At 37.0% G+C, this 13,507-nt stretch overlaps 1 protein-coding gene across 1 annotated transcript in view; it reads left to right on the top strand.

Annotated features, from left to right (window-relative positions):
- The first annotated feature begins 2,618 nt into the window (after window positions 1–2,618).
- The window catches only part of LOC142977664 (uncharacterized), a 39,388-nt gene continuing 28,499 nt past the window's right edge, over window positions 2,619–13,507 (top strand). The window contains exon 1 of the mRNA XM_076121731.1: window positions 2,619–3,139. Within this exon, the coding sequence (XP_075977846.1) occupies window positions 2,754–3,139 (386 nt within the window). The 5' untranslated portion in view covers window positions 2,619–2,753. The remainder of the gene's footprint in view (window positions 3,140–13,507) is intronic.

Raw genomic sequence — 13,507 nt, 5'->3', positions numbered from 1 at the left:
ATTAAATACATAACATAAATAAATGTCATTTGACAATTCACACACGGTGATCTGATTCCAATACTGTCCCACTGCTGGGCTGGCAGGCTCTCGCTTTAGTCCCTCTCTTTCAAGGAGTAAGCTTAGAGTCCACCATGCAGCTATAGAAATCAGAATGTTATCTATCCGTTTTATGAAATGCAAAGTCAACACAATTTTTTTACTACTACTAATTTCTGCTCGTGGAAATTGACTTGTGATTTCAGTAATTTCTTAGTAATTCTTTCAGAATTTCTATCTATAATAACCACCCTTAAGCGCTAACGAACATATATTTAAAAAAATTACAAATAAATCAAACAATTTTCGAAATTTGCACTCAGGAATTTATTTCTCTTTTTATTCATGTACTTATTATTATCTAGATGCATCATTTTGGTACCGAATCTATTTTCCAGGTATTAAATTTTTCGGTAGCTGGCTCAGTAAGATGGATTAATAACATCGCTTTATCAGGAAGACCAGGATAAGAGATGTACAAGGGGTAGCAAAGAGGAACAAAGAAGAATGGCTGGCGTAAAATATATGGTTTATGCCATAATTATGCTTAGGCAGTGTGTAAGAAAGCTGTGGTACCAAATAATGGTTCGATAGTGGTAGGAAACCGCCTCGCCTGAAGCGTCACGTGCAGAGAACATGTGTGATTATTGGGAAAGTGCATAATTTACATAATATTGTACAGCGACCACTCACTCACAGTTCATCGTAAGGTTTCTTGTACCTCCATATTGTAAATGTTTACGTAAGGCTTCTAAACGTTACCAGTTTCAACTGTTCTACATAACGCGTGGATCGCGACTTTGACCGACATAATCTATACTCTATCTAAGTCTACTAATATTATAAACGCTTAAGTCTGTCTGTCCAATATGCGTTCGTGTCTAAATGTTTTGATCAAACAGAGTATTATTACAGAAAGCAGCTTTTAAGCGACTGATATAGGGGATGAAAGCTTGTTTTCGAAACGAACTCACTTCTTGGGTTTGATTCCGGAGTTGTGTAAAGTGCTATCGGTGTTTTTTTTTTCAATGCATGTTGGAATGATTTCAGTTATAGCCCAAGTTTGGTTGCTTATCAGGAATTTACCTTACTGAACCAGCTATCGAAAAAAATACAGGAAAAAATAGGACCACTACAGCTATAAACGAAGAAGAGTACAGGAGCCTTTCACCTACGGATACAGGAAAAAACAGTACCTAATAAGAGCATATATAAAACAGCTTATCATGTGAGCAAAAACAATGTTATACTAAACCATAATTCTCAAACGGGATAGTTTTTCTTTATGATGCAATTTTAAAGATGCTGCAATATTGGTGCACATAACCTACACACCTATTAACTATGTCGTTGATGTAGACTGCAAACGAATGTTACGTAAAATAATGATTTGTTATGCTAAATTCTTGCTGTAATCGATGACTCACACTTGGTAAAGAATGTAGAAATAATAATAAGGTAGGTCCGTTAATTTGTCTTATTTGCTTTTTTATTAATACTCTTATTTTAAGAGCCAAATTATTTATCGGTGACTTATTGCATGACTGCTGCTATGCAAGGGTTTCCTCCCGGATTAGGAGAGTGAGGCCTTGAGATTACCACGCAGGTCAAGTGCGGTTTAATTATCGATATTTTGTTAATTAATACAAAAGGTCTCAGGAATGCAAAGTATTGTCTTCACTTAAGCAATAAATGTACCTAGTTCAGACTATCCTCGGCAGAGCGGCATACCTACAAGAGAAGAATCCAAACGTATTATCGGTTCATTCACTTTGAAGCTGTGATCCATTTGTTGATCCCACACATACTTACCATTAAACTCAAATTCCTTTTCTTGTATAGTTGGTTCAATACTTAGTAGCACCATAAGGTTATGCTAGAAATCAATAAAAACTTTTATACAAAGTTTACTATCACAGTGTTGCCAAGTTTCCAATGTTTGTGAAACTGAAAACTAACTTCAAAGTTGGCAGGTCTTACAATATTAATGTGCGTCAATAAATAACAATATTTTTAAAGAATAATAAATAACAAATTGTGTATTACGAAACTTTGTTATAAGTTCGGTACAGAAAGTGATAAAGGTGCTCTATCACGTTTGAAAATATATTTTCAAAAATACGCTCAATGAAATGACGAGGTATAATATAGATTTCAGGCAACCAACTTTGAAATTACAAGTATTTTACACTCTCTTTATTCAATTTATCCATGAGGTTAATTAATTTTCTCGCGTTTTCATAAATTATTTACGAAAACCGTAATGCACCAGGCTGCTGTATGACTTTCAAAGATCAAAATCATCATCAATTCATGTAGGCTTCTTTGACCGACGACTAAATTATACAGAACTGTGTGTATAGTGCCTGCCAACTGGTAGGCACTATCAAACCACCGACTAATATTTTACACGACTGTATTGTCTAAATAACTCAAGTGCATTAATAATATCTCGTCTAGTAGAAACAAACACATCCCACTCATGTCCGGTACTAGGTCAGCCGCGGTGGCACGTCGGAGCCCTAGACCTATATCAGCGGTCGCGGAAGTTAAAACAAGTGAAACTCCTGCGAGACACTGACCGACTGACGTCACGCGAAGAAAGTGGTGGTCGCAGCGCGGCGCGCAGTGCACGCCAGCCCGCCGCCCGCGCCGCACGCGATATGGACGAACGACGCCTTTGCCAATAAAAAAAGTTAATTTAAAAAATCGAAATGTCATTCCGGAGGCTGGTGAGCGCGGTTCGGTCGGCGCGGGAAGCCATCACGCGCGGTGCTCCGATGGCCGATGGACTCCTTAAATCCTTGTTATCTGTTGTTGTGATATTTTGTATCGCGGTGTCTTCACCACCCTCGGCGTCGGCCAAGCCGTTCGCGTTCAGTTTCCCGGCGGGGTGGTCGCTCGCGGGGCTCGTCGGGACAGTGGGGGCGAGGTCCGAGGACGCGGAGCGACGGGAGCCGGTGGCCGGGGCGAAGCCCTACACGGGGCGGCGCATCGCGAACGACACGCTGCGCATGGTATACTACCATGACCTGACGGTGGCCGTCGTGGAGCTCGGCCCCAACAAGCTGCTGCTCAACTGCGAACTCATCGAGACACAGTGAGTGCTCACATTATTACAGTGTTGTAGCGATCACTTCACGTCCTGAACTCTGCTGAACAATACACAATTACGAACATTCAGCGATGGAATTTTCATGTAATTTTTTTCAGGTGTTTTATGATTTTCCGTTGTGGAGCAATAAACTTACGAAAAGTAGTGACTTCGGTCATGAAAACCGTCGCTTAAGGGTAATTTACATTAAGGGTTAATTAATAAACCCTTAAAATTATTGATTAAAAAGTCATTTGAAGAAAAACTGTTTGTAAAGCGAATTATACGATTTGCAATTTATCAGGAATCGAATCCGTTATCCTCTAGTGGAAGCGCGAGGCTACAACAGCCCATAGTTGCTATTAAGTAACCTAATTTAATGTATCCTATACCTAAATGTCCTAAAACTACATAAATTCGGTGCTAGGTCAATGACTTCTACCAATTCCTCCTCCTCCTTAAACAACCTGTGCGAAAACTTAAGAAACCTTTTATCCTTTTACCGAAAGGCAATCTAAGAAAGTCGGTCCTTACAATAAATAAAAAAAAAAACTCTTTAAACCTATCCTAGAGTAGATTTTTTCTTCTAATGTCTGTACCACAATGAACAGTAGTTAAGATGAACAGATACTAGTGCAATTTTCTGTTTATTGCCATGTTTTACTTCAATTGGACAATTAAACAAGGTGTAATAAATAAATTAACGCTCACACAGAAGCTACTTCTAGAAGATAATAATTATACGTAGTTCTAGATTCTGTAGATAAATAGATTTAACTTGTTATAGTCCCACTGTTGAGCACGAGGTCCCGGAATAATAGAGGGGGTAGGCCTTAGTCCACCACGCTGGCTAAATGCGGGCTGGAGACTTAGCTTGAGCTCAAGAACAATTAAAATTAATTTCGCCCATGTAAAGTTTCCTTCACCGATAAGCAAGTAATATAACTTAGATATTTCTAGTGCTCACATAACTGAAAAAAGTCATTGGTTGTAATTTTAACCCTGAATCACTTGCGAGTGAGATGAATGCTTGCAATTGGTTACCATTGCTTTAAGACCAACTGAGGTGCGATTTTTTACCCCTATAAACTATTGACAACCTTTTTACCGACAAATACTGTAGGATATAAGTACTAATCAAGGCCCCTAGCGTATTCTGAAAAGATTATTTTCTTGAAATAATTTCAAATGCCTACCACTAACTAGTCTCTAGTACCAACAAAAAAAAGATAAAAGATATTAATTTGATATAAAGTAGGGTTTATGTAGACCTCGCTTGCTAAATTTAGGTGCAATCTATTTCACCTAGCGTAGGGTAGGCTTCAAAAACCGCGAGTCTAGAAGACTATCCTATAAATAATCCAAGTCAATCTTAATGCATAGGAGTCTCAGTGTTAGCAGGAAGTGAGGTCTCATTGTGAGCGTTACTCATCTCTAAGTGTTAGAGATAGACCTTGTGGTTCAGTGCTCATTGTACTGTATTTTTAACTGGAGGACTAACACGTGATGTTGGGGATCAATGACTTCTGATGGCTGGGAAGTTTAGGATAGATATAGAAAGGATTAGAGCAATAAAATGTTTCAGTTTGTTCACGCATTTAAAAGGCATTTTTGTGGTCGCAATACACCTTAAGCCCTTTCGAAAAGTGTGTTTCGGAAAGATTTTTTCGCAGTGGCAGATTTAGTCATTGGTCAAGCTACCTGCTACTGAAAACTTTTTATGTTTTTTAGCAACTTATGTAATCTGACAAAAACCGGGATCGACATTTAACGTGCCCTCTAAAGCACGGAAACGATTAGCTATGAAAAACCCACGAAGAGCTGCTACCCTTGATCGTTTACCGGTCAAAGAGCACAACTGTTTACAATCGACTCTTGCAAAAAAAGTCACTTAAATGCATTTTCTTTTTGAAACTAACCGTAGAATTAATTTAATGGCACTTTGGTTAAGAACTATGTAAATACTGTCGAAATGAGCATGCATTTGTCGTAACTAAGAGAATAGTACCCGTGCCATGACCATCAATGTAAACGAGTGTAAATGATTCCCTAGCAACGAACGCCTACGGAATGTCCCACTATAATTAGCCCGCCGTGGTCCACACGTGAAGTTATCAGCTATCTCGTGAACAACACGCGAGAGGTAAGACTGATTGAGATCTGCTTCCTTGACTTCACACGTTTGTGTCAAATGTCGCTTGTTTCTCGCATTCTTGACAATGAAAATTAGAACGAAAAGAAAAAAAGAGATTGGCCAATCTCTTCTTATAGATGTTACAGTGGGTCATGCATAAACGTTCACCTCTAACTGAAACAAAATTTTGTGAAGAATTCAGGAAAAATGCTTAAAGCATTTAACGATGGTCTACACAAATTCGCTACCAGTGAGATCCCAATTCTTGACGTCGACAACCTCACTGAATAATACTGCACGTTGCTGCCATTTTTATATTTATGTTTTTGGTGACATCCTATGTTTCCTAGAAATAGGATAGCTTTTTATTATTGTATCTTTAGTTGTCTTCGGAACAGTGTTTTCTAAACACAATTTAGGCCCAGTTTAAAGTATATAAACACCCAAGACCCTGACCCGTGAAATGAGACTGTGTCAATAATCATTAAAATGATAAAATTGCATTTCAAACATTCCAAATGATGATTGACTTGCAACATTTGACTCTAATTGCATCCCGGGAGATTTGCTTCATTAAATAATATGGTCAAAATAAAGGTTATACCACTGAAAACTTAAACTAGTGTGTGACAGGATCCATTAGTAGAAAACAACCATTATTTATATTATTTATAATGACAAATAGCTTCGGTTTTATTTAACTAGATCATGGACGTACGTGATCGTATTGAAGCGATCAAGGACAGATATGTTTGTCATTAAATTACAATTATTTTGTACGACTATTATACCTATTGTAATAAATATTGTTATGTATTTGAAATATACATAAGTTTTGTAAGAAACTATTTTCTGTTTTTTTACATACATACATATACAAAATCACGCCTTCTTCCCATACGGGTATAGGCAGACTCGGGTATAGGCAGACTCTGGAGATTAATAATTTATCATTAATTGACGTTAATTAATTTGCTCCTACTTGCTTGCTGTTATACTACACTTTTCACATGCAGTGCTATCGAGTATCAGCGGTTTGGCAAGTACTTGTAAAATCGGTTCATTAATTAGTTTTTAAAGCTATTCGGTTGTCGATACTCGATAGTGGTAGGACTCGACCCACATGACGCGAACTTTCGCATGGTATGAGAAAGAGATAGAGAGAGAGAGAGAGAGAAATTAGGCTTAAAGTCCAGTACGTGATCGGCATTAAAATCTCATTTTAATGATAAAGTCTTTGCCACAGCGTTATGGAGACAAAGTTGTGCCTATCATGTCTAACTTCGGTTAATTAAGACTTTTCACGAATGATTTTCATTAATTATGCACTATTGTTTACTTCTCGATTTATCGTGGTTGGTTACAAACTCGGTCAAGATGGACTAGGATACCATGATTCTGACATCATTTACGAATTAATCAACCTATAAACATAACATTTGCATACGCAAATATTAGCGAGCAGCATCAACTACCTGTATTTCATCAAACTCCATTCAGTAGTTTTTGCGCAAAAGTAAGAAATATCCATACAGCCTTTTGCCTTTGGCAATATAAGTTAGATACTTCATTTAGCAAGTGCCTCATTCGTCAAGGCCATAATTATACAATTTAGACCAAAGTCTAAGGTGATCAAGAAACATTACGCTAAACTTGTACTTATGTTTATTTTAATAGGCAATCGCAGCACAGTGCTGCATAGTTCAATGTTGTTTTGGGATCTGCGTATCGTAGCTAACTAACCCCCAGTCTTCTTCTTCTTGTCGTACGGCGATCAACCTAGTGTCAATGGAGTTCAAGCCGCCTAAAGGCCTTTGACATGGCTTAACGACTGTTATCTTAGTAGACAACAACCGGGACCGACGTTTTACGTGCCCTCCGAAGCACGGAGACGCCCAGCTCAAATACCACTATGTGGTCACCCATCTATAGTATGACCGCGCCAACGGTTGCTTCACCCACAGATCGTTGTCAGACCGATTTAAACTTATACAAAAAAATCGCTATTGAAATATGAAACCCGGGATAAGTTATCTAAGCTGCTTTAATTTTTTTAGCTTTATAACCATCAGAAAGTTATTGTCTGATTATTTGATATTAATTCTCGTTAATTTTATCAGTTTTATTCTGATCTTTATCAGTAACAGTTTGAAAATTACTCTAATTTGTACAAGGTAGGCTTTTAAGTGTGTGTTCTCCACAGTATTAAAAGTTAAAAATGGTGTCAATACTCGACACCCATGACGTATCATTTACTGCAGGTCACATTACGTAACACATCCTCATACTGTAACACTATCTCCTGAAAGCTTTACTCGAGTTCAGTGGCGCGATTTTTTATGGACTCTACTAACATACATATCGTATGTGACTGTGGTTAGTAAATAAAATATTAGACACAGAATTAAGTTTCCTAAAAATACACATCTGTTAGATATTATCGAATTCTCATCAAGTGTTTGACATTTAAAAATAGCTTGAAAAATAATGAGCTGTGGAAAAATCTGATTTTCATTACTCGAAAGCTACTCGACAAGTTTTCTGTAACTAACCAGAATCAAAATATATGTAACTCAAAGGTGACTAACTAACTAACATAGTGATCTATCAACGCATAGCCCACATCACTGGACGAATCACGCTGAAATTTGGCATGCAGGTAGATGTTATGACGTAGGCATCCCCTAAGAAAGGATTTTTGGAAATTCTTCCGGGTAAAGCCGTGAGCGCAAAGCTAGTTAATACGTATAACTGTATCCGTAGCCTCCTGTATGAACAGGAGTGTCAAGATATGACTGGATAAATATTGCGCCAATACGTTTGCTGGTTACATATTGAAAGGGTGTGCAAAATGTATTTGGAATTTTGTTCTTAAAATTGCTGACGTAATAAATTAACATAAAATGCTACATCACATTACTATAATCTTATGCAAGTGTTTTACGACTTGATTACGTGCTAATACGATGTTTTACACAACTCTCAATAGCAATTGAAATTTTTAAATGTGTAAAAATTTTAAGGCTTTATTTTATTTCTTCGCGATTTCGTTTGCGTTCGTCTTTAAAAATAGTGTAGTGTAATATACATACATAATAATATATGTATGTGTGTATGGACTTTACGCAAAGGGTATGGGTTTGAATAAATTAATTTGTTTTGTTGTCTGGTTGCATTGAAAAAATACCGGATTAGTTGCCTGTTTCACAGCTTGTGGATAAGTAACAGGTAACTTATGACAATTTCATCTGGTATTTACCCAGAAATGGTGAAAATGGGCCGATAAGCACTATTAAACAGAAGGATCAGACAGATTTGGTAGTTTACCTCGTTCATCAAACCAACAACTATCATTGCCTGTATTTACAAGAAATGTTGATCTAAATACTACTAACACGCATCATTCACACAAGAAACCAATCAAGGAGTGTTTTTATCCGCGGTGTAACAAAAACGCATACAATTCGCGGCTGAATGCTCGCAATATCGTATCGGTTCCATTATGCGTGTAACGGGACAGTTCGTTATAAACGTAGTGTATCGATCAGTAGCTTTTAATATACCATTTATTATTGCATTCTAAGAAATAAAACATAAACCATACTACCTATATTAGCTACTATTTTAAAGTAAGAGTGGGAATTCTGTGAGTTCTCAACTAGTATTTGAGAGGTGTACATTTGTATACAGCAAATTGAGATGGGCTGTTTCGTGTGTGTAATATAGGTAAAACCAAGCAAATTATTTATTTAAAAAATATATCAGTATCCGTTTTCGGCTTAGATAAAAGTACCGGATAATTCTATCCGATGGCTAAACTATGGTCAATATATTTTGATCTAATAAGCTAACCAATACTTCAGAAGTGATGAAAACCGGTGATAATGATGACACTTTATGACGCTTCATTAAGTTTATCTGACTCTCAAATAGATAGATTTTGTATTATGGAAGACTTTTACAGAACTCTCTTTATTCTGTACCCATTTTTCGTTGTGTATGACATAATCTATCAACATTCTTTCTTTATGATGAGGTCAAATTAGTCCCAACTCATTTTATGTATAGTAACTACGGGCAAAAAACAACACATTTATTTTTAAAATGACTATTCATTGTGTTCTCTACCTAATCCATCAAGAAGTAATGCCGTGAATATGTTACATTGATCGATGAATTCGCAATAGTCATACAGATCAATCGTCTGATACGAAGTGATGGGCCATCACTAACGACCGTTCTATGATCATACATCAATAGTGATGTACCTACTCCTAACACATATGTGAACATAAGGTGCCTTTACACATACGCTCTATCGCACGTGAAACAACAATCGCTTTAGAAAGAGGCAAGCATCATCTGTCAAGCCCGCAAGAAAATCGCTCTCGAAGAGCGCGCCGTCTTTCCCATGCGTTATCCTGTACGCTCCTAAGAACGCGCGATAGAGCGTGTGTGTAAAGGCGGCTATTGTAAAGTTTGACGTAACAGTAGTCAGAAGCTTGAAAGTCTGACAAGCAGTCTTACCGAAGGGTATCGTGTTATAATCCAAGTAACTGGGTTGCGGAGGGCAGATAGACAGTCGCTCCATGTAAAATACTGGTTTTCAGCTGCATCTGGTGATACTGGAAGCTGCCTCTTACATAGTTAGAAGAAAGGCTAGGCTGATTAATGTTGTGAGCTGTATTCACTTAGATTGTGTATAAAATAGCCCGAGACTTTTAACTTCTTTTGAACTTTTGAGTTTTCTGTCTTGCCCTAGATTGCTTGACCTTCTTTGGGCTAAAAATTAGGTATACCTATATAAAGTAAGACTGGCGTTAAGATTGATGTGGACTCTACATATATATTTTTATTTTTAAATAGTAAAGTCTCTGTGGAATATAGGTCACAGAACCGTTTCGAGAATAGTTTCTGTCTAGGGGTCTGTATAGGAGTAGGCTTTGATCTTAAAGTATAAACGCAACTAGGCTAAAAACATCACTTTCAGCCCTCCCTTCAAACTAAAATACTTTTTTTGCATACATATAAGCCCGTCGATTACAGTCGAGATAGGATGTCTGTCTATGTTTTTTTCTAATAACTAGCAATCTCTTGCAATATTCACAATGAAAACTATAAAAAAGAATATTTGACCCATTGTAGCAAAATAAGTAGATAACTCTACCTACTAAGAATCAAAGATTGTGCTCATTCTCACTCACTGTCAATTGATTCATGTCACTCGGTCTCGGGCCGCAATTATTATCAATTTTATCATCGGCTACCAATGAACTACTAAACATACGGCTACAATTTATATTAGTATTTATCATAGTGAATCTTTGACTATGGATTTGTTATAAAATAGAAGGGCCTAGATTTTTTTTCCGGTTCATATTACCGATTCTACCTCTGGTTCTGATTACTATAAGTTTGACAATCATAAATGGCAATATTTGTTCTATTTCATTTGATTACTTATGAATATCTCTTGGCCTCTATCACTCTCAGCTGTTGTGTGAGAAGAACAGAAGACTCTTGTCAAGGAATAATATTTTTTTATTCATCTCTCCATTTTACTTTCATAAGTGATGATGGGTGTTAAATCTCTAGATTAAAGAAATATCTGAAGATTAGACTAGTTAGTTTACACTACTGATAATTCTAAGGTCTACTTAGCACCATATTAGCTACAAAAACCTTCAAACCTATAAAATCATGGTCGTATTAAATCACATTCCTTTTCAAATTTGGTGCGAGATAAACCGAACGGTGTCGATCTAGCCCTAACTAGTGTTTAGTAGTCAGTGCGCGTGCGCGGTGTTTCAATAGCCCGCGCGGCCCGCACAAGGACAGCGCTGAATTATTTAGTAGCAGGCCCTTTTAAAGCAGCCATATGCTTTCTATCGCATATTGTGAAGGTATAATGAGGGTAATTAACATCACAATTAGCTAGTATCCCTTCCTCGTTTCGCCACTGCTCTGTAGCGCTTTCTGTTACGGATTCGATTCATGGGTCGGGCCAAAAACTTTTTTGAGTTTCTCTGTTAAAAATATCTCAGAGATTGCCTAGAATTAGTAAGTCGAGGTTGCAGACCTCCGTGCCTTGAAGAGCACGTAAAGCGGTCAGTCCTGCGTCTGATCTCTCACTGGTTATGTCGGTTTAGCCGTCCCACCGAGCTATGAGAGTAAAGGAATAGAGAGTCTATCTGTGTATTGTGCGTGCACACAGTTGGACACTATAAAAAAAGTCCCGCAATTGGCTGGTTTCAATGAAACTGGCTGCCCTAGCCGAATTTCGGTCTTAAGGACAATATTCAGTATTAATATCTATTAAATAGTGTTTTGTAGTTTCGTAAACTTTCCTGAAACTTTTTTAATTGGTAAGTAGGTACTCGTACTTAAGTTGTTTGTGAAAAGTGTTGATGAAAGTCCAATTAAGTAATTTTACGGTTTAATTACAGCATAAATATTCACTAAGTTGAGCTACAGTGCGCTATTATTATGAAAATTACTTGCTTCTCATAAAGTTAAATTACTCTCATTAATATTTTTTTCCATAATATAGTTATAAAGAGAAAACTTTTAATTATTGAAGTTCCTTCCCTACGGACAGTAATTAGCTCCTGTTTAGCCAATTATATGATGTTTCTACTCTTTTTTATTGATATAATAAAATTCAATGTCTATGCTTCATCAGTACAGGAGAGGAACCAAGAGAGGAAGAATATCTACCTTATTAACATTAACACAAAAACAAATAGAATTTTACCAGATTTCTTGTGCCCTTTCTAAGTATTTCTTTCAAAATTCAATTATTTTTTATCCTAATTCACAAACGGATTAAACAGGTCTCTATGGCGCGGTCGATAGTGCATAAGATTGCTCATCATAAGGTCTTGGGTTCCATTGTCGGGTTCAGCGAAGTGCTAGCGATCAAAATATACCTATAGGTATATAACCTACTTAAAATTGTGACTACACGTACAGTGTACAGTTATCAATTAAAGTAACATTCAGACGTCTAATTCTGTAACTTTCGATGGCCTTCAGTCGGAGCCAGTTAGCTCGTTACGACATTTGTGTCAGAACATTCGTATTCCACACACAGACATTATAATTATTTAAATAAGATACTAATAAATATTCGTAGTCAGTAGGCCGGTATTACCTGTAGATTTGCTTAAGCAATGGTTTGTTCAAGGGTGATTAGCAAATGTAACCTTATCTATGTTACTGTAAAAGCCCGAACGATGGTAAATCCTAAGATTTTCCGGTATAACCTAAGATTTACCAACTCGCAATGGTAAAAGTCCGAACAATTCTTTTAATTCGAACTTTTACCTATACTCACTTGATGATATAGAGATGTCGCCGGAGCCCCGCTTCGCGGGGCTCCTCCTTCTGGGTGGTTAAAAAAAAATAACCACGAAGGCTAAAGTGGGAGCTTCGCTTCGCTCGCTCCCACCTTAGCCTTCTAACCTAACCTACCCATGTCGCTTTGCCCAAAACTCCTTCTTTATAATTATGTCACAGTATATAATTATACCGTGAAATAGTTATAAACATAGTTATGAAGGAGGATTTTTTTATATATCGTAACATAGTTTTTAAACTCTGGCTTGTTCGGACTTTTACCGTTGCGGGTTGGTAAATCTTAGGTTTTACCGGAAAATCTTAGGATTTACCAGAGGTCGGGCTTTTACAGTAACATCTATACTAATATTATAAAGCTGAAAAGTTTGTTTGTTTGTTTCTTTGAACGCGCTTATCTCAGGAGCTGCGGGTCGGACTTGAAAAATTCTTTCAGTGTTAGATAACCCGTTTATAGAGGAAGGCTATAGGCTATATATCATCACGCTATGACTAATAGGAGCAGAGTAATAGTAAAAAATGTTACAAAAACGGGAAAAATGTCACCCATTCTCTCTTATGTCACGCAAGTGAAGTTGCGCGGGTCAGCTAGTTTTAAAGAAGCCTAGAAGCCTTCGAATAAGATTTATAATAAATTAATATCGAAGGTTTTTGAAATTATAATTTATATAAAATTTAATTTGTAAATGACAGCGCGTTTCACAACCACTGCACGTGGAGTGCCTGGGTTCGATACCTACACGTAACAAATATGTATTTGCATATGTCATCCACAAAAGTAGTTTATGGGTCGAGCAAAGTGCTATAGAATGATTTTGTAAGAAGATGCTCATGAAAGTCAGTAGGATCCCTAAGAGTTGAAACTTTTAAAGACAATAATAAAC

Source organism: Anticarsia gemmatalis, chromosome 13 (assembly GCF_050436995.1).
Source record: "Anticarsia gemmatalis isolate Benzon Research Colony breed Stoneville strain chromosome 13, ilAntGemm2 primary, whole genome shotgun sequence".
NCBI classification, from domain to species: domain Eukaryota; kingdom Metazoa; phylum Arthropoda; class Insecta; order Lepidoptera; family Erebidae; genus Anticarsia; species Anticarsia gemmatalis.
Note: the sequence above shows the minus strand (reverse complement) of the source record. Positions and strands in the feature narration are given on the sequence as shown.